Source organism: Ranitomeya variabilis, chromosome 8, assembly GCF_051348905.1.
Source record: "Ranitomeya variabilis isolate aRanVar5 chromosome 8, aRanVar5.hap1, whole genome shotgun sequence".
Taxonomy (NCBI): domain Eukaryota; kingdom Metazoa; phylum Chordata; class Amphibia; order Anura; family Dendrobatidae; genus Ranitomeya; species Ranitomeya variabilis.
In genome coordinates, this window is record NC_135239.1 from 157,716,322 (window position 1) to 157,735,815 (window position 19,494).

Consider the following 19,494-nt stretch of genomic DNA (forward strand, 5'->3'; position numbering starts at 1 on the left):
TGAAGCGACTTGCAGCTGTAATTGCAGCAAAAAGTATTAAGTTAAAGGGGCCGAACAATATTGCACGCCCCACTTTTCAGTTTTTGAATTTCCCCAAAAATGTAAAATAACCAATAAATTTCATTCAACTTCACAATTGTGTTCCACTTGTTGTTGATTCTTCACCAAAAATGTACATTTGGTATCTTTATGCATGAAGCATGATATGTGGGAAAAGGTTGAAAAGTTACAGGGGGCCGAATACTTTCGCAAGGCACTGTATAAAACCCAAACCAGAATTTCAATTTGCAGACACTGTGTTTTGGGGTGCTATCCCTCGTCAGTGTAAAGTGACATCTGTTTTAGCTAGGTGAGAGGCATCTGACCGGGATTCAAGGGGAAAGCACCCCAAAACACAGTGTCTGCAAATTGATCTGGTTTGGCTAAAGGCAATTTGCTTATTTACTTTCCCAGAGGAGCATTGCAAGGCTAAAAAGTCTCCCCACATTGGCATGCCAGACTTGGCATTTTGCTCTCCACAAGGATAATCGTTACTCCTTGGATCCCGGTCAGAAGCCTCTCATCTGGCCAAACCAGATCTTACACCTTGCACTGATGAGGGGCGGCACTCCAAAACACAGTGTCTGCAAATCGAGATTCTGGTTTGTCTTTTGTCTTAAGTCACATGGCAAGGCTCATTAATGGGTCGATGTTGACTTTTAGAATTACTACTTTCAATAGGTGGAGCTAGAGTTTTAGTCTGCTTCCTCTTTGCATATTTAATTTCCCATAGGAGCATTGCAAGGCTTAAAAGTCTCATCACATTGGCCTGCCAGGCTTGGCATGTCACTCTCCACAAGGAGAAACGTTATCCCTTTTTCTTACTGTCACATAGGAGGCAGACACACATCTGAGGATCCTTGACGTGTTTATTCCAGGTTAAACTTATATTTCTGCCCAAAGTGATTTCCTCTTTTCACCTCAATGAGGAGATAGTGCTGTCTTCTTTGTATATTTCTCCATCTCATCCTACAGAAATATCCCTCCACAACTTGGACCTGGTCGTAGCGTTTTGTCTCTATTTGTACATCTTGGGCCCCTTTAGGAGTTTATATGTTCCATTTATCATTGCAGAGGTTTTCATAGAGATCTTTCTGTCTCTAAGGCAACTATTTCTCACTGGGGGCATTATGTTATTTTGTAACTTCATTGAGCGAATGCCAGAGCTCCCCGTTCAGGGCATGGCCCACTTCACTGGCACATTGAGTGCTTCCTTGGCATGTCCACTGCACCTCTTCAAGGTTGAGACATGAGCTTTAGTGTGCTACAGAGTACTCACCTCTGTGGACTACAAGACTTGGCAGGAAGGTGCTACTTTCCCATCTAATAGGACTGTTTTAGAACAATTCATGGTTCCTTTGCCCCTCCCAAAGAAGCACCCAATAATACAGGATTCTGGTACTCACTGTAAAATCTCTTTATCATAGCTTTCATTGAGGGACACATCTTCCACCATGGTTGCCATGTTGGGCTTGTTTATGTGTACTTTTTTCTTCTAGAAGTTCTGTTGTTGTTTTTTTGCCAATGTATTCTTGTGTTCATTGGCTTCACCCACTTCTATTCACTACCTGGTGTTACCTTGGTGCCAGTATGCAGATGTGACCTGCGGAGAAGGAGCTGACTTTTGTGTTCTTAGTGTCAGTCTCCTGTTGACAGCAGACAGCACCTATGGTTTCTGCATTCCCCAATGAAGGTTACGAGAAAATATATTTTATGGTCAGTACCCATAATCCTATTTTTGCTACATGCTTTTCTAAAGTACATAAAAACCCAAGTAAAAAATTCTGTACAGAATGTTAAAAAAATAAAAAATGTCATCAAAATTGGTATAACAACATTTGGATTTAACAGCATTTTTTGTTTTTTTACAAGGACATCAAAATGCTTTTAAATTAGTGTATGAAGGAGGGTTATATGGTGTTTTAACAAGACGTTTAAGTGGTGTAACTTAATTATGAAATTTTGTACCAGTGTTTCAATAGATGTCTAGGTTGTATTGAAATTTTTTTTTGACAAATGCTTCATATCTTAAGAATGCAGCATATTGATATGACACCACTGACACTAAAATGCCGTAAAAATACTGTGTTTGTAAACGTTTTCCTAATTTAATATCAACTCTCAACAAATATCTGGACATAAAAAGCAAGTTTGAGAAGTCATAAACAGTGAAAAAAAATCATTGCTGAGTTTTCTTATGGTGCTGCATTGCTCTATTTGACACCTGACCTGCAACTGCACAAGCCACTGTGCAGCCCCTGTTTTGTTGGGGCTGTGCTTTATTGCAGTTCCAAGTAAAGACCTGTAACTGCCATGGCTAGACTCAAAGTTAACTTTTTTTAAAATCTTTTTTCTTTAAGTTTCATGTTACACAGTTTTGAGTACAGTCATTATTAATCTGTATGTTTCCTTGCAGTAAGCTATTAGGAGGTGGTATCGAAAGCATGGCAATAACCGAGACATTTGGAGGTAATCATTTTCTTTTTTCCAATAAACAAATAACTACTCAATTTTACTAAATAAAACTGATTAATATTTATCAATACCGTTCAGTTAGTAGAAAGTGCACTATTGTGCCCCATTTATCATATCACAGTGATTCATGCTGTTTGATATATCTGGTAGATTTTCAGACTGTCTAGTCTAAGTTTACACCACTGATTAGCTGGCTTACATTGCAGCATAATTTTGGCATAAAGTGTTGCATGTTAGGCCATGTTACATTTTGATGAAGCCATGCCCCAATTTAGAGAAGCCTCGCCTCATTGTCTGACAAGGTACAGTACAGGCATGTGCAGATGAGCGTATTTTCGGTCCAAGTGTGATCCAACAAAAATAAGATTGCATTCAGATCAAAGTTAGTCTATGCGGTCATGTAGATGTCAGACTTTTGCTTGGAGCGCCGGTCCGAGAAAAAAAATTGCTGCATGCCCAAGTATAATCTGATATTTGGATCGCAGTCGGCCGAGCAAGTCAATCAGTCTGTGGAGAACATCAGACTGCACTCGGATGACATCTGAGTCCAGTAAAATTTCCACAGAGTGATTCGATGGAGAAGGTGGGGACGTTTTTTGATCAATCTTCTCATCCAAGAGAATTGAAGCACACTGTGATAACACTCTAATTAAACTCCGATCAGAGTACAATCGGTCCGTTCCTCTTGAATGAGAAAATCTATTGTCGTCTGCACTTGCCCTATGAGTCTAAATAACATAATATAGTGCCACAGAGTAAATACACTAGCAGTCATGAAAGGCAGTTTTCTTTTCAGCGTAAAACATATTGCACAGCTAGGCTCTTATTTGCTGCCTGTGGTTCAGGCCATTTGAGTCTAATGGCAGGTTCCCTTTTTAGTAGCAATTTTTCATTTTTTAACCCCTTAATGACAGCCAATACGTCTTTTAACTGACCTGAGATATAAGAGAATAGCATCCACATACAGGTGACAATCCAGCAGCTGTCGGCTGTACACAATAGCTGACAACTTGCTGTATCAGCCATGATCAGTGTTTACACCATCCAAATCTGTTTAACCCCTTAGATGCTGCTGTCATTAGTGACTACATCATTATAAATGGTTAACAGAGTGTAGGGGCTTCCTCTTTATCCAAATTGGTGCCCTCAGATCTTGATTGTGTGGTCCTGATGTTTTCCATGGCAATTCATGACCAAATAGCGGCATTGGAGTCTGACAGCTGTTGTAACCTGTTCACATTTAGGTGGTAAAAATACACATTTTCATTTCTGTCGTACCACTTTGCATTAATTCCTGTAAAGCACCTGAAGGGTTAATAAACTACCTGACTGCAGTTTTCAATATGTCAGGGGGTACTGTTTTTAAAATGGTATCACGTTTGGGGGTTTCCCAATAAATGAGACCCCTAAAGTCACTTCAAACATGGATAAGTCACTAAAAAAATAAATTTAATAAATTTCCTTGAAAAATGGCTTCTACATTTTTAAACCTCCGAAAATGGTAACAAAATAAAATAACATTTTACAAATGGTCCTGATGTAAAGCAGACATGTGGGAAATGTTATTTATTAATGGTTTGCTGTGGTATGACCATCTGGATTAAAGGGATAATCATTCAAATTTAGAAAATTGCAAATTTTTTAACATTTTTCTCAAATTTTTGATATTTTTTATAAATAAACACAAAACATATTGACCTAAATTTACCAGTATCATAAAGTATAATGTGTCATGAAAAAACAATCTCAAAATCACTGGAATTTGTTGAAGCTTTGCAGAGTTATTACCACATAAAGTGCCACTGGTCAGATTCCAAAAATTTGGCTCTGTCACTTAAATGAAATTGACAAAACTTGTTTTCATAGGGACATTTCACTTTTAAATGGCCTATACTTCAGAAACCCCTAAGAAGACCCTGCTATAAAAACTGCACCACTCAAAATATTAAAAAAAGGTGTTAATAAAATGTAATAAACCTTTGGGTGCTTCACATAAAAGAATACAAGGTGAAAGGAAAAACTTTAAACATTTATTTTTGTTTACTAAAATGTTTATTTAACCCCAAATTTTTAATTTTCACAAGATTAACAGGGGTAAATGGACCCCACAATTTGCCAGATTTGGAGAGCCGTCAAGGTGCCAAACAGCAGAAACTCCATCAAGTGAGAGCATTATAGATACTACACCCACTCAAGGAATTAATCTACGTGGTGATAAGGTGCCAAACCAGCAAAAACCGCCATCATGTGAGAGCATTCTGGATACAAGACCCACTCAAGGAATTAATCTATGGGTGTGACAAACATCTTGAACCCACATGTGTTTCACAGAATTTTATAACATTGGACTGTGAAAATGAAAATTCACTTTTTTTCCCACTAAAATGTTGCTTTTGCCCCCAAATTGTTCTTTGTAAGAAGAGTAAAAGGAGAAAATGACCCCCACAAAATTTGTTGCACAATTTCTTTTGAGGGCAGCAATACCGCACATGTGTCCAGAAACTACTGTTTAGGTACATGGCAGGATTTGGAAGAGAAGGATCACTTTTTGACTTTTGGAGCACAAATTTGGCTGAAAAAGAGTGTTACCATGCCATGTGGCATTGGAAGGGCTCATGTGGTGCCCTAACAGCAAAAACTCCCACAAGATACCCAATTTTGGAAACTAATCCATTCAAGGAATTTATCTAGTGGTGTTGTGAGCACTTTGAACCTACAGGCAATTCAAGGAATTTTATATCATTGGACCTTGAAAATGAAAAATTCCAAATTTAGGGCTAAAATGAAGTTTTAGCCCTAAATTTTAAATTTTCACAAGGAAAATTAGGATAGCATGGACCATATAATTTATAAGTTGAAATTGCAAAACCTCTGAGGTGCCCAAACATCAGAAATCCCTCCACAACTTACCCCATTTTGGATTCTTTATCCCTAAAGGAATTCATGTAGGGATTTATTGAGCATTTTGACGCAACAGGAACTTCACAAAATATTATAACATTGTGTTTTTTTCCCCACTAAAATTCTTCTCTAGCCACAAATTTTTCTTTTTCACATTGGTCAATAGAGAAGAATTGAATCCCAAATTTTAACTAATTTTCTCTTGAGTACGTCAATTCTCCATATATGATCTGAAACTACTGTTTAGGCACACAGAAGGGCTCAGAAGGGAAGGTGTGCCATTTTGCAGTGCAGATTTTGCTTGAATGGTTTATGGTCACTGTGGAGAAGCGGGGGTCAGTGGGTGCTCTCGTCCGCTGGCCCAGCTGTCTGCTTGTTGCTCGGGTCCAGCAGATTGGAATACTTGGGTACTCTGCCAGAACAACGAGCTCAATGTAAGTCTATGGGAAACCCGAGTATTTTTACAGCGATCCACCCGGGGGTCCTTTTAAGGTCTAAAAACGTCTGAAAATGATGGAAACACTGCTCAAATGACACAGGAACATCATGGGGATTGCCCCTGGAAGCATTCCTGACTCCTAGTTTACAGCTTTAACCCCTTAAGCCCGTATGACGTACTATCCCGTCGAGGTGGGGTGGGCCTTAATTCCCGGTGACGGGATAGTACGTCATACGCGATCGGCCGCGCTCACGGGGGGAGCGCGGCCGATCGCGGCCGGGTGTCGGCTGCATATCGCAGCTGACATCCGGCACTATGTGCCAGGAGCGGTCACGGACCGCCCCCGGCACATTAACCCCCGGCACACCGCGATCAAACATGATCGCGGTGTACCGGCGGTACAGGGAAGCATCGCGCAGGGAGGGGGCTCCCTGCGGGCTTCCCTGAGACGATCGGTACAAGGTGATGTACTCACCTCGTACCGAACGTCTTCTCCCTGCAGGCCCCGGATCCAAAATGGCCGAGGGGCTGTATCCGGGTCCTGCAGGGAGCACTTCCGGGTCGGAGCAGGCTGCAGATGAAAGCTGCAGCCTGCTCCGATGAAAGTATGATCGCGGATCTGATAGAGTGCTGTGCACACTATCAGATCTGCGATCTGTGATGTCCCCCCCTGGGACAAAGTAAAAAAGTAAAAAAAAAAATTTCCACATGTGTAAAAAAAAAAAAAAAAAAATTCCTAAATAAATAATAATAAAAAAAAAAATATTATTCCCATAAATACATTTCTTTATCTAAAAAAAACAAACAAAAACAATAAAAGTACACATATTTAGTATCGCCGCGTCCGTAACGACCCAACCTATAAAACTGGCCCACTAGTTAACCCCTTCAGTAAACACCGTAAGAAAAAAAAAAAAAAAAACGAGGCAAAAAACAACGCTTTATTACCATACCGCCGAACAAAAAGTGGAATAACACGCGATCAAAAAGACGGATATAAATAACCATGGTACCACTGAAAACGTCATCTTGTCCCGCAAAAAACGAGCCGCCATACAGCATCATCAGCAAAAAAATTAAAAAGTTATAGTCCTCAGAATAAAGCGATGCCAAAATAATTATTTTTTCTATAAAATAGTTTTTATCGTATAAAAGCGTCAAAACATAAAAAAATGATATAAATGAGGTATCGCTGTAATCGTACTGACCCGAAGAATAAAACTGCTTTATCAATTTTACCAAACGCGGAACGGTATAAACGCCTCCCCCAAAAGAAATTCATGAATAGCTGGTTTTTGGTCTTTCTGCCTCACAAAAATCACGTGTCCGAAAATGTTACCAATAAAAACGTCAACTCGTCCCGCAAAAAACAAGACCTCACATGACTCTGTGGACCAAAATGTGGAAAAATTATAGGTCTCAAAATGTGGAGACGCAAAAACTTTTTTGCTATAAAAAGCGTCTTTTAGTCTGGTTTCACACTTGCGTTTTTATCTGCATGCGTTTTTTAAAAAAACCGCATGTGTGAAAAAATGCATGTAAACGCGGTAAAACGCATGCGTTTTTATAGAAAAACACAAGAAAACAAGAAAAAAACAAAAAACCCTAACCCTACCCCTAACCCTACCCCTAACCTGAAATACGTGGCACTGAAATACGTGGCACTGAAATATACGTTTATATACGTATATACGTATATAAGTGCCACGATATTTCAGTGGCCACGTATATAAGTGCCACGTATTTAAGTGCCACGTATTTCAGTGCCACGTATTTCAGTGCCACGTATTTCAGTGCCACGTATTTCAGTGCCACGTATTTCAGTGCCACGTATTTCAGTGCCACGTATTTCAGTGCCACGTATTTACGTGCCACGTATTTACGTGCCACGTATTTACGTGCCACGTATTTTTCAGTGCCTGAAATACGTGGCACTGAAATTCGTGGCACTGAAATTCGTGGCACTGAAATATCGTGGCACTGAAATATCGTGGCACTGAAGTATTTACGTGCCACGTATTTTTCAGTGCCTGAAATACGTGGCACTGAAATACGTGGCACTGAAATACGTGGCACTGAAATATCGTGGCACTGAAATACGTGGCACTGAAATACGTGGCACTGAAATACGTGGCACTTAAATACGTGGCTCTTAAATACGTGGCTCTTATATACGTGGCACTTATGACTGTCAGAAAATGTTCAGTAAACGGTTAGGGGTGAGGTTAGGGGTAGGGTTTCAGGTAGAATTGGGGAGCTTCCACTGTTCAGGCACATCAGGGGCTCTCCAAACGCGACATGGCGTCCAATCTCAATTCCAGCCAATTCTGCGTTGAAAAAGTAAAACAGTGCTCCTTCCCTTCCGAGCTCTCCCGTGCGTCCAAAAAGGGGTTTACCCCAACATATGGGGTATCAGCGTACTAGGGACAAATTGAACAACAACTTCTGGGGTCCAAGTTCTCTTGTTATCCTTGGGAAAATAAAAATTTGGGGGGCTAAAAATCATTTTTGTGGGAAAAAAAATATGTTTTATTTTCACGGCTCTGCGTTGTAAACTGTAGTGAAACACTTGGGGGTTCAAAGTTCTCACAACACATCTAGATAAGTTCCTTGGGAGGTCTACTTTCCAATATGGGGTCACTTGTGGGGGGTTTGTACTGTTTGGGTACATCAGGGGCTCTGCAAATGCAACGTGACGCCTGCAGACCAATCCATTTAAGTCTGCATTCCAAATGGCGCTCCTTCCCTTCCGAGCTCTGTCATGCGCCCAAACAGTGGTTCCCCCCCACATAGGGGGTATCAGCGTACTCAGGACAAATTGGACAACAACTTTTAGGGTCCAATTTATCCTGATACCCTTGTGAAAATACAAAACTGGGGGCTAAATTTCATTTTTGTGAAAAAATAAATAAATAATATTTTCACGGCTCTGCGTTATAAACTGTAGTGAAACACTTGGGGGTTCAAAGTTCTCACAACACATCTAGATAAGTTCCTTGGGGGGTCTAGTTTCCAATATGGGGTCACTTGTGGGGGGTTTGTACTGTTTGGGTACATCAGGGGCTCTGCAAATGCAACGTGATGCCTGCAGACCAATCCATTTAAGTCTGCATTCCAAATGGCGCTCCTTCCCTTCCGAGCTCTGTCATGCGCCCAAACAGTGGTTCCCCCCCACATAGGGGGTATCAGTGTACTCAGGACAAATTGGACAACAACTTTTAGGGTCCAATTTATCCTGATACCCTTGTGAAAATACAAAACTGGGGGCTAAATTTCATTTTTGTGAAAAAAAAAAAATATTATTTTCACGGCTCTGCGTTATAAACTGTAGTGAAACACTTGGGGGTTCAAAGTTCTCACAACACATCTAGATAAGTTCCTTGGGGGGTCTAGTTTCCAATATGGGGTCACTTGTGGGGGGTTTGTACTGTTTGGGTACATCAGGGGCTCTGCAAATGCAACGTGACGCCTGCAGACCAATCCATTTAAGTCTGCATTCCAAATGGCGCTCCTTCACTTCCGAGCTCTGTCATGCGCCCAAACAGTGGTCCCCCCCCACAAATGGGGTATCAGCGTACTCCAGACAAATTGGACAACAACTTTTGGGGTCCAATTTATCCTGATACCCTTGTGAAAATACAAAACTTGGTGGCTAAAAAATCATTTTTGTGAAAAAAAAAAATATTTTTATTTTCACGGCTCTGCGTTATAAACTGTAGTGAAACACTTGGGGGTTCAAAGCTCTCAAAACACATCTAGATAAGTTCCTTAGGGGGTCTACTTTCCAAAATGGTGTCACTTGTGGGGGGGTTTAATGTTTAGGCACATCAGGGGCTCTCCAAACGCAACATGGCATCCCATCTTAATTCCAGTCAATTTTGCATTGAAAAGTAAAATAGCGCTTCTTCCCTTCTGAGCTCTGCTATGCACCCAAACAATGGTTTACACCCACATATTGGGTATCAGCGTACTCAGGACAAATTGTACAACAACTTTTGTGGTCTAATTTCTTCTCTTACCCTTGGGGAAATAAAAAAATGGGGGTGAAAAGATCATTTTTGTGAAAAAATATGATTTTTTATTTTTACGGCTCTGCATTATAAACTTCTGTGAAGCACTTGTTGGGTCAAAGTGCTCAACACACATCTAGATAAGTTCCTTAAGGGGTCTACTTTCCAAAATGGTGTCACTCGTGGGGGGTTTCAATGTTTAGGCACATTAGGGGCTCTCCAAACGCAACATGGCGTCCCATCTCAATTCCAGTCAATTTTGCATTGAAAAGTCAAATGGCGCTCCTTCCCTTCTGAGCTCTGCCCTGCGCCCAAACAATGGTTTACACCCACATATGGGGTATCAGTGTACTCAGGACAAATTGCACAACAATTTTTGGGGTCCAATTTCTTCTCTTACCCTTGGGAAAATAAAAAATTGGGGGTGAAAAGATCATTTTTGTGAAAAAATATGATTTTTTATTTTTACGGCTCTGCATTATAAACTTCTGTAAAGCACTTGTTGGGTCAAAGTGCTCACCACACATCTAGATAAGTTCCTTAGGGGGTCTACTTTCCAAAATGGTGTCACTTGTTAGGGGTTTCAATGTTTAGGCACATCAAGGGCTCTCTAAATGCAACATGGCGTCCCATCTCAATTCCAGTCAATTTTGCATTGAAAAGTCAAATGGCGCTCCTTCCCTTCCGAGCTCTGCCCTGCGCCCAAACAATGGTTTACACCCACATATGGGGTATCAGCGTACTCAGGACAAATTGCACAACAATTTTTGGGGTCCAATTTCTTCTCTCACCCTTGGGAAAATAAAAAATTGGGGGTGAAAAGATCATTTTTGTGAAAAAATATGATTTTTTATTTTTACGGCTTTGCATTATAAACTTCTGTAAAGCACTTGTTGCGTCAAAGTGCTCACCACACATCTAGATAAGTTCCTTAGGGGGTCTACTTTCCAAAATGGTGTCACTTGTTAGGGGTTTCAATGTTTAGGCACATCAGGGGCTCTCCAAATGCAACATGGCGTCCCATCTCAATTCCAGTCAATTTTGCATTGAAAAGTCAAATGGCGCTCCTTTGCTTCCAAGCTCTGCCATGCGCCCAAACTGTGGTTTACCCCCACATATGGGGTATCAGCGTACTCAGGACAAATTGTACAACAACTTTTGGGGTCTATTTTCTCCTGTTACCCTTGGTAAAATAAAACAAATTGGAGCTGAAATAAATTTTGTGTGAAAAAAAGTTAAATGTTCATTTTTATTTAAACATTCCAAAAATTCCTGTGAAACACCTGAAGGGTTAATAAACTTCTTGAAAGTGGTTTTGAGTACCTTGAGGGGTGCAGTTTTTAGAATGGTGTCACACTTGGGTATTTTCTATCATATAGACCCGTCAAAATGACTTCAAATGAGATGTGGTCCCTAAAAAAAAATGGTGTTGTAAAAATGAGAAATTGCTGGTCAACTTTTAACCCTTATAACTCCGTCACAAAAAAAAATTTTGGTTCCAAAATTGTGCTGATGTAAAGTAGACATGTGGAAAATGTTATTTATTAAGTATTTTGTGTGACATATGTCTGTGATTTAAGGGCATAAAAATTCAAAGTTGGAAAATTGCGAAATTTTCCAAATTTTCGCCAAATATTCGTTTTTTTCACAAATAAACGCAAGTTATATCGAACAAATTTTACCACTAACATGAAGTACAATATGTCACGAGAAAACAATGTCAGAATCGCCAAGATCCGTTGAAGCGTTCCAGAGTTATAACCTCATAAAGGGACAGTGGTCAGAATTGTAAAAATTGGCCTGGTCATTAACGTGCAAACCACCCTCGGGGCTTAAGGGGTTAAACAATTTTTTCCGAGATTCATGCCATTTTTCCCGGTGCCACCAAAAACACACTAAAACGAAACCAAAACAGATTTTGCTGGGAAATATGTTAAAATACATCCTTTGCAGGTTACTGAGTTGCCTGTAAGGCCAAATTATTAACCCCAGAAAGAAAATGTCCTCCCCCGCTTAGGCTTTGTTCAGATGCAGCGTTTTTGAAGCGTTTTTCAACTTTAATATTGCTTTCAACCACTACAAATGAGTTCACTGGGAAATGTCATTGTAACATTTAACAACCCTAGCTGGCCATGTGGTGTGTGCCCAATTTCCAATTCATGCCCAATTCCCCAATGTGGGTTCCTTTTTTTACGAAATAAAATAGTGTCATCACAGCCCCCTTGCCCAAAATGCACCGTACAGAGCATGTTCACCCTGGTGATCTAGTGGCAGTTAAAGGACACATTGCAGGAGACAGAATTAAGAAGTAGGCCCAATGTAATGTCATGCCCAATTCCCCAATATGGGGTCCTTTTTTTACAAATTAAAATGGTGCCATCACAGCCCCCTTGCCCAAAATGTATCGGCCTATAACAGTACAGAGCACGTTCACCCTGGTCATCTAGTGGTTCTGGATGATGAGGATAAGGAGGAGGATAACAGCAAACAGACCAAATCTGGAAGCGTATACCCATGTGTGGTTGTAAAGAGGTGCAAGAGGATACACCTCCAGAAAAGAGAGAATGTATTTGAGGTTATGTTTTCCTATTTTCACTTGGTGGTGTACAGAAGTATTTCCCAATCCAGCCCTTGTTCATTTTTATAACAGTCAGCCTGTCAGCATTTTTAGTTGACAGGCGGATGCGCTTATCTGTTATAATTCCACCAACGGCACTAAAAACCCGCTCTAAAAGAATGCTAGCAGCAGGGCAGGCCAGGACCTCAAAGGCATAAAGAGCCTGTTCATGCCACATGTCCAGCTTGAATACTCAATAATTAAAAGGCACAGAGGAATCACGGAGGACGTTTGTACAATCTGCAAGGTATTCCTTCACTATCTTCCCAAACATTGCTCTTCTTGTTATAGCACCCCTTGCCTCTGTGCCAGCACGATGGGAGGGTCTGAGAAAACTGTCCCAGAACTTTGCCATTGTTCCCCTGCCTGAGCTGGATTGTACTTCTGTCTCTCTCGCTTGGACTGCTTAGTTGTACAACAAACTCTGACATCTGCTGCCGGCGTTCTCACATGGCAATTTTCTAAGTAATTCCGCTACAAGGGCCCTCTGGTACTGCAGCATTTTAGTACACCTCTCTGCCTCTGGTAGAAGAGATTGAAAGTTCATCTTGTAGCGTGGCTCTAAAAGTGTCACCAACCAGTAATGCGTGTCACCTACATTTTTTTATAATGCTAGGGTCATGTGAAATGCAGCGCAACATAAAGTCAGCCATGCGTGCCAGACTGCTAACAGGAAAGACTTCAGTGTCCTCACCAACAGGACGCCTGACCATGCTGTCTTCCTCATCCTCATCCTCCTCCTCCCTGTCCTCAGGCCATTCCCTCTGAACAGACAGCTGTGTTTGTAGTATCGTCTATAGCGCATGAAAATAGCTCCTGTTCTTCCTTCTCCTCATTGACTACCAATCCACCTTGAGAAGACATGAGGCTGGGCTGAGTGTAATCCCCCTGTATAGTTCCTTGCTCCATGTCCTCGTGCTCTGCCTGCAATGTATCCTCTTTGTGAGCAGAGAGGTTTTCAGAATGCTGAGAAGAGGGATGGTGATGCTAATTATGGCGTCATCGCCGCTCACCATTTTGGTGCAGTCCTCAAAGTTTTGGAGGATGGTACATATGTAGGACATCCATGTCCACTCCTGAGGTCTTATGTGTGGAGTCAGAACTGAATATTGACGGCCTTGTTGATGTTGGTAGTGAACAATTGCCCTCTTCTGCTCACAAATCCTTTCCAACATATGCAACGTAGAGTTCCAGCGCGTGGGGACATCACACACCAGCCGGTAAGCTGGAAGCTGCAAACGCTGCTGAAGCACGGCAAGGGCGGCTGAAGCTGTAGCTGACTATCTAAAATGGACAGACAGCGTACTTTCACTAGCAGATTCGGCAGCTCCGGGTAGCTTTTCAGAAAACGTTAAACCATGAGGTTAAGCACATGGGCCAAGCAAGGTACGTGTGTGAGCTCACTTTGCCTCAGAGCCGCCACCAGGTTACGACCATTGTCACACACAACCATGCCTGGCTGTAGGTTCAGCGGTGTCATCCAAACATCTGACTTCTCTTTCAGCACTGTCCACAACTCTTCTGCATTGTGCTGTTTGTCACCTATGCAGATTAGCTTCAGCACAGCCTGTTGCCGCTTGGCTGAGGCAGTGCTGCAGTGCTTCCAGCTTCTGACTGATGTGTTGATTTCAGATATGGAGGCTGAAGAGGAGGAGGAGGTGAAGGAGCTGTAGACTGTGGGGGCAACCCTGATTGACGTAGGGCCAGCAATCCTCGGCTTGGGAAGGATGTGTACCATCCCAAGGTCCGACTGGGTCCCGGCTTCCACTATGTTAACCCAGTGTCCCGTCAGTGAGCTGTACCATCCCTGCCCACAAGCACTTGTCCATGTGTCCATGGTTAGGTGGACTTTCCCTGTAACAGCATTGTTGAGGGCACAGGTAATGTTGTGGGACACATGCTGGTGTAATGCCGGTACGGTACACCGGGAGAAATAGTGGCGACTGGGTACCGAGTACCTTGGGACGGCCGCCGCCATCAGGTTGCGGAAAGCTTCCATCTCAACGAGCCTAAAAGGCAGCATTTCTAGCGCAAGCAGAAGATAAATATTAGAATTTAGGACTGTAGCCTGTGGGGCGTTGGCTGGGTATTTCCGCTTGCGTTCCAAAGACTGGGTTATAGACAATTGAAGGCTGTACTGAGACAAGGACGTGGACGGGCTTGATGATGGTGGTGCTTGACTGTGGGCCACAACAGGTGCAGGGCTAGAGGCATCTTCACATGCACAGTGTACTGGCGATTGGCTTCTACGCAAAACAGTGGAAGAAGTAGTGGTGTGACCTGCAGGCAGTGGTCCTGGAGCCTGGGGTTCGGCCCACAAAGTTGGGTGCTTTGCTGCCATATGCCTGATCATGCTGGTGATGGTCTGGCTGGCTGTTTTGCTACTCTTGCTGATGAGGGCATGTCAAGTGCTGCAAATGGCCTGTTTTGGGTTATCGGCAGAGTCTTTAAAAAATAATCAGACTTGGGAAGATCAAACAGTTGGAATGGCAACTTCCCTCATGTTGGTGTTACTGGGAACCGATGCACGCCTTCTGTCTGTGGCCACCACACTGCTTCTTCCTGCCTGTTGGGGTGATATGCTTCCTTCCCCATGTGTGCTGCTGCCCACGCTCTGCATGTCCTCCTGCTAGGTTGGGTCAGTCACATAGTCATCCACCACCTCGTCTTCCACATCCGCACCCTGCTCCTCCTCCTGACTTTCTGGCAATTGTGTCTCATCATCGTCCACCTCTTCTGACATTTTCCCACCCTCACCTTTGCATGACCGGGGCTGGTTAAAGCTTTGGGAATCTCTACATGCGATATCATCTGTCCCCACTTCAAGTTGACCGGCCGATAGTTCTGAATCTTGAAATGGAAAACTGAACAGCTCTTCAGAGTGTCCAAGTGTGGGATCAGTTGTCTCAGGGCACTCGGCATGGTGGGAGGAAGGAGGATCAGGGTGAGGAATATCCGGGCCACACTCATGGCTACTCAGACTTGACCGTGTGGAAGACATGGTGGTGGTGGTGACGGCTAAGTGACTGGAAGCATTATCCTTTATCCAACCAACAACCATTTCACACTGCTCTGGCTTCAATAGTGGTGTGCTGCGGTCCCCTAGAAACTGGGACAGGAAGGTGGAGCGAGAAAATGTGGGTCTTTGTTGTTGCCCACTTATACCTTGGCCACAGCCTCATCCTCTGCATGCACCATCATCATCACGTCCACTTCCCCATCCCTTGCCCCTTGCCTTGCCCATTTTAAGTGGACTACTGCACTATTTCAAATGCTCAAGACAAATATATTTATTAGTAGCGAAATAATATCTGATCAGTATGCCTGCAAACCTACGATTTTTCAAACCCAAACACCAGGCAGGCCTCAGCCTGACATAACAAACTGTATCCAATTTTTGGTTTTTTTTTGTGAAGTTAATTTATGCAAAATAGTGCTGTATGTAAGTAGAGTGACAGACAGCAAAAAAAGGGGTACACCGGCCTACAATGCCCAAACTTGGAGCACGCAGATATGTGAGGGCTGTCACGGAATTACCACACTGGCAAATATGTGGCCTTTTTATATTTTTTATGCTACAGGACCTTCCTGGAGAACCAATGGGCTTTGCTGCAGTATCCAAGCATGTGACCCTCGATCTCCAATGAGAGATCTTACCCTGGGCATGCTCAGAAGGAGAAAAGCAGGACTTAGTCCCAAAAGCGTCTGCTCGCCGCTGCCCAGCACTGGCTTCAATGGCAGAAGCTGGAAAAGCAGCAGTAACCCTTTGCACAGAGTCAGACTGAGTGAGACGCTGGGACCGACGTCTCCGCTGAGCAGGCTCCACTGCGGCAGGAGAAGAATGGGAGACCGCAGCGGAGATGGCCCGAGCTTCCCCCTGTGCAGAGGCGGGAACTCGACCCCTAACAGTAGTGCTGTATATAATTAGAGTAACAGACAGCAAAAAAAGTGGTACTCCGGCCTACAATGACCAAACTTGGAGAACACAGATATATGATGGCTGTCACGAAAATACCACACTGGCAAATATGTGGCCTGTTTTTTTTAGAAATGCCAAATAGTGCTGTATATAATTAGAGTAACAGACAGCAAAAACAGTGGCAAAACGGCCTACAATGCCCAAACTTGGAGCACGCAGATATATGAGGGCTCTCACGGAAATACCACACTGGCAAATATGTGGCCTTTTTATATTTTTTTTATGGTAAATAGTGCTGTATATAATTAGAGCAACAGACAGCAAAAAAAAGTGGTCCTCCGGCCTACAATGACCAAACTTGGAGCACGCAGATATATGAGGGCTGTCACGGAAATACCACACTGGCAAATATGTGGCCTTTTTATATTTTTTTTATGCTAAATAGTGCTGTATATAATTAGAGTAACAGACAGCAAAACCAGTGGCAAAACGGCCTAAAATGCAAAAACTTGGAGCACGCAGATATATGAGCCCTTTTTTGGTGAATTTAAAACACCGATAAAAAAAGTGGCACAAGGCTAGCACACATAACTATGCTACGTATGCCTGACAAACTAAGATTTTTAAACAGGCCTCAGTCTGACAGAACACACTGTATATTTTTTGGGGGGATGGAAGATGTTTTGGGAAAAAAAATGCAAATAGGTATATAGCAACGAAGCTGCAGCATGGAGCTTTGGGAGGGATGCAGTGGGAGCAATGGACGCACATACAGTGCCTGCAGGCCTTGCACTGATGTGGATATGCTGTGCCCTGCCTACCATGGGCTGCAATATCAGGACCCACGGATTGGCCCAAAAAAGGACTGTTGGTTTCTCAGAAGTTGTGGATTTAAGAGTTGCAGATGTACACTAGCTCTAAAAACCACGATTCTGACCCTATCTCGGCAGCAGCTCTCCCTACTCTTGCTGAATCCGGCGCCAGGTCTCTTATATTCGGGATGATGCTGTGCGGCCAAGCCAATCACTGCACGACCACAGCAAAGATGGCTGCGGCGTTTCATGGCCTGGCAGACAATCCCTGCATCGTGATTGGGTCTGTAAAGTCAACCAAAAATGCTGGGTGGAGACACCAGTTACCGCCGAATAATCCTGGAAATGCTCGGTGCTCGCCGAGTACACCGAGCATAGTGATACTCGGGCGAGTAACGAGTTTTGGCGAGCACATTCGCTTATCACTACAATAAGTCAATATTCAGTCCAGGCTCACACAAACAAAAGTCTGTTTTCTTGACCAACCAAAAATCAACACTTAAATCCAAAAGCCAACATACAGATCAAAAGTCAATTTGTTACACAATTTCTCGCGTTTTCCTCTTGCCTCACCGTTATTATTTGTTGGGGGCTTTCTATATCTTTGGGGTTAATTTCTCTGGAGGCAAGTGAGGTCTTATTTTCCCTCTAGGGGTAGTCAGTTCTCCGGCTGGCTCGAGACGTCTAGAAACAACGTAGGCACGTTCACCGGTTACTTCTAGTTGTGTGTTAGGATCAGTTATGCGGTTAGCCCAGTTTCCACCTCCCTAGAGCAGTTCCTATGTTTTTGTAGACTTAGCCGGAATACCAGAGATCCTCTACCACTAGGATCATAACAGTATACCAGGCCATAAAGGAAATGTTTAATGCATTGCAGAAGCGGGATTAAAAAGAAGTTCTGAGTGTTTTTTTTTTTTTTTTTGCTGCAGTCTGTCTAGCTTCTTTCATCCCCTTATTCTCTGAGTGGCTTTGAGCTCTGCTGCAGACATGAATTTTCAGACTCTGACTTCTAGTGTGAATCAGCTTGCTGCAAGGGTGCAAAGCATTCAGGATTTTGTCACTCATAGTCCTATGTCTGAACCAAAAATACCTATCCCTGAGCTGTTTTTTGGAGATAGATCTAAGTTCCTGAATTTTAGGAATAATTGTAAATTGTTTCTGTCTCTGAGACCTTGTTCCTCTGGGGATTCCACTCAGCAAGTTAAAATTGTTATCTCCTTCTTGCGTGGCGACCCTCAAGATTGGGCCTTCTCTCTGGCGCCAGGAGATCCTGCATTGGTGAATGTTGATGCGTTTTTTCTGGCGCTTGGTTTGCTTTATGAGGAGCTTAATCTTGAAAATCAGGCCGAAAAGGCGTTGCTAGCTATCTCTCAAGGTCAGGACGAAGCTGAGGTGTATTGTCAAAAATTTCGGAAATGGTCCGTGCTTACTCAATGGAATGAGTGTGCCCTGGCTGCAAATTTCAGAAATGGTCTTTCTGAAGCCATTAAGAATGTGATGGTGGGGTTTCCTATCCCTACAAGTCTGAATGATTCAATGGCTCTGGCCATTCAAATTGATCGGCGTTTGCGGGAGCGCAAATCTGCTAATCCTTTGGCGGTGCTGTCTGAACAGACACCTGACCTTATGCAATGTGACAAAATTCTGACCAGAGCCGAACGGCGAAGTCATAGACGTCAAAATGGGTTGTGTTTTTACTGTGGTGATTCAACGCATGTTATCTCAGCATGCTCTAAGCGCTTGAAAAGAGTTGTTAATCCTGTCGCCATTAGTACTTTACAGCCTAAATTTATTTTGTCTGTGACCTTAATTTGTTCATTATCTTCTTACTCAGTCATGGCTTTTGTGGATTCTGGTGCTGCTCTGAGTCTGATGGATTTGTCGTTTGCCAGGCGCTGTGGTTTTGTCCTGGAGCCGTTGGAATTTCCTATTCCTCTTAGAGGAATTGATGCTACGCCATTGGCGGAGAATAAACCTCAGTATTGGACGCAGGTGACCATGTGCATGACTCCTGTACATTAGGAGGTGATTCGCTTCCTTGTTCTGAATAATTTGCATGATGTTGTCGTTTTGGGTCTGCCATGGCTACAGACCCATAATCCAGTTTTGGATTGGAAAGCTATGACTGTGTCAAGTTGGGGTTGTTGGGGGATTCATGGCGATACTCCGTTGGTGTCTATTGCTTCTTCCACTCCTTCTGAGACCCCTGAGTTTTTGTCAGATTACCCGGATGTATTTAGTGAGCCCAGGTCCAGTGCCCTTCCTCCTCATAGGGACTGTGA

The 19,494-nt window shown here is 42.9% G+C and overlaps 1 protein-coding gene across 3 annotated transcripts in view; it reads left to right on the forward strand.

Moving 5' to 3' along the window:
• Positions 1-19,494, forward strand: part of DMC1 (DNA meiotic recombinase 1) — a 373,319-nt gene that overhangs the window by 110,605 nt on the left and 243,220 nt on the right. For all 3 annotated transcript variants that reach the window (XM_077276827.1, XM_077276826.1, XM_077276825.1), the window contains exon 6: positions 2,456-2,508. In XM_077276827.1, the coding sequence (XP_077132942.1) occupies positions 2,456-2,508 (53 nt within the window). The remainder of the gene's footprint in view (positions 1-2,455; positions 2,509-19,494) is intronic.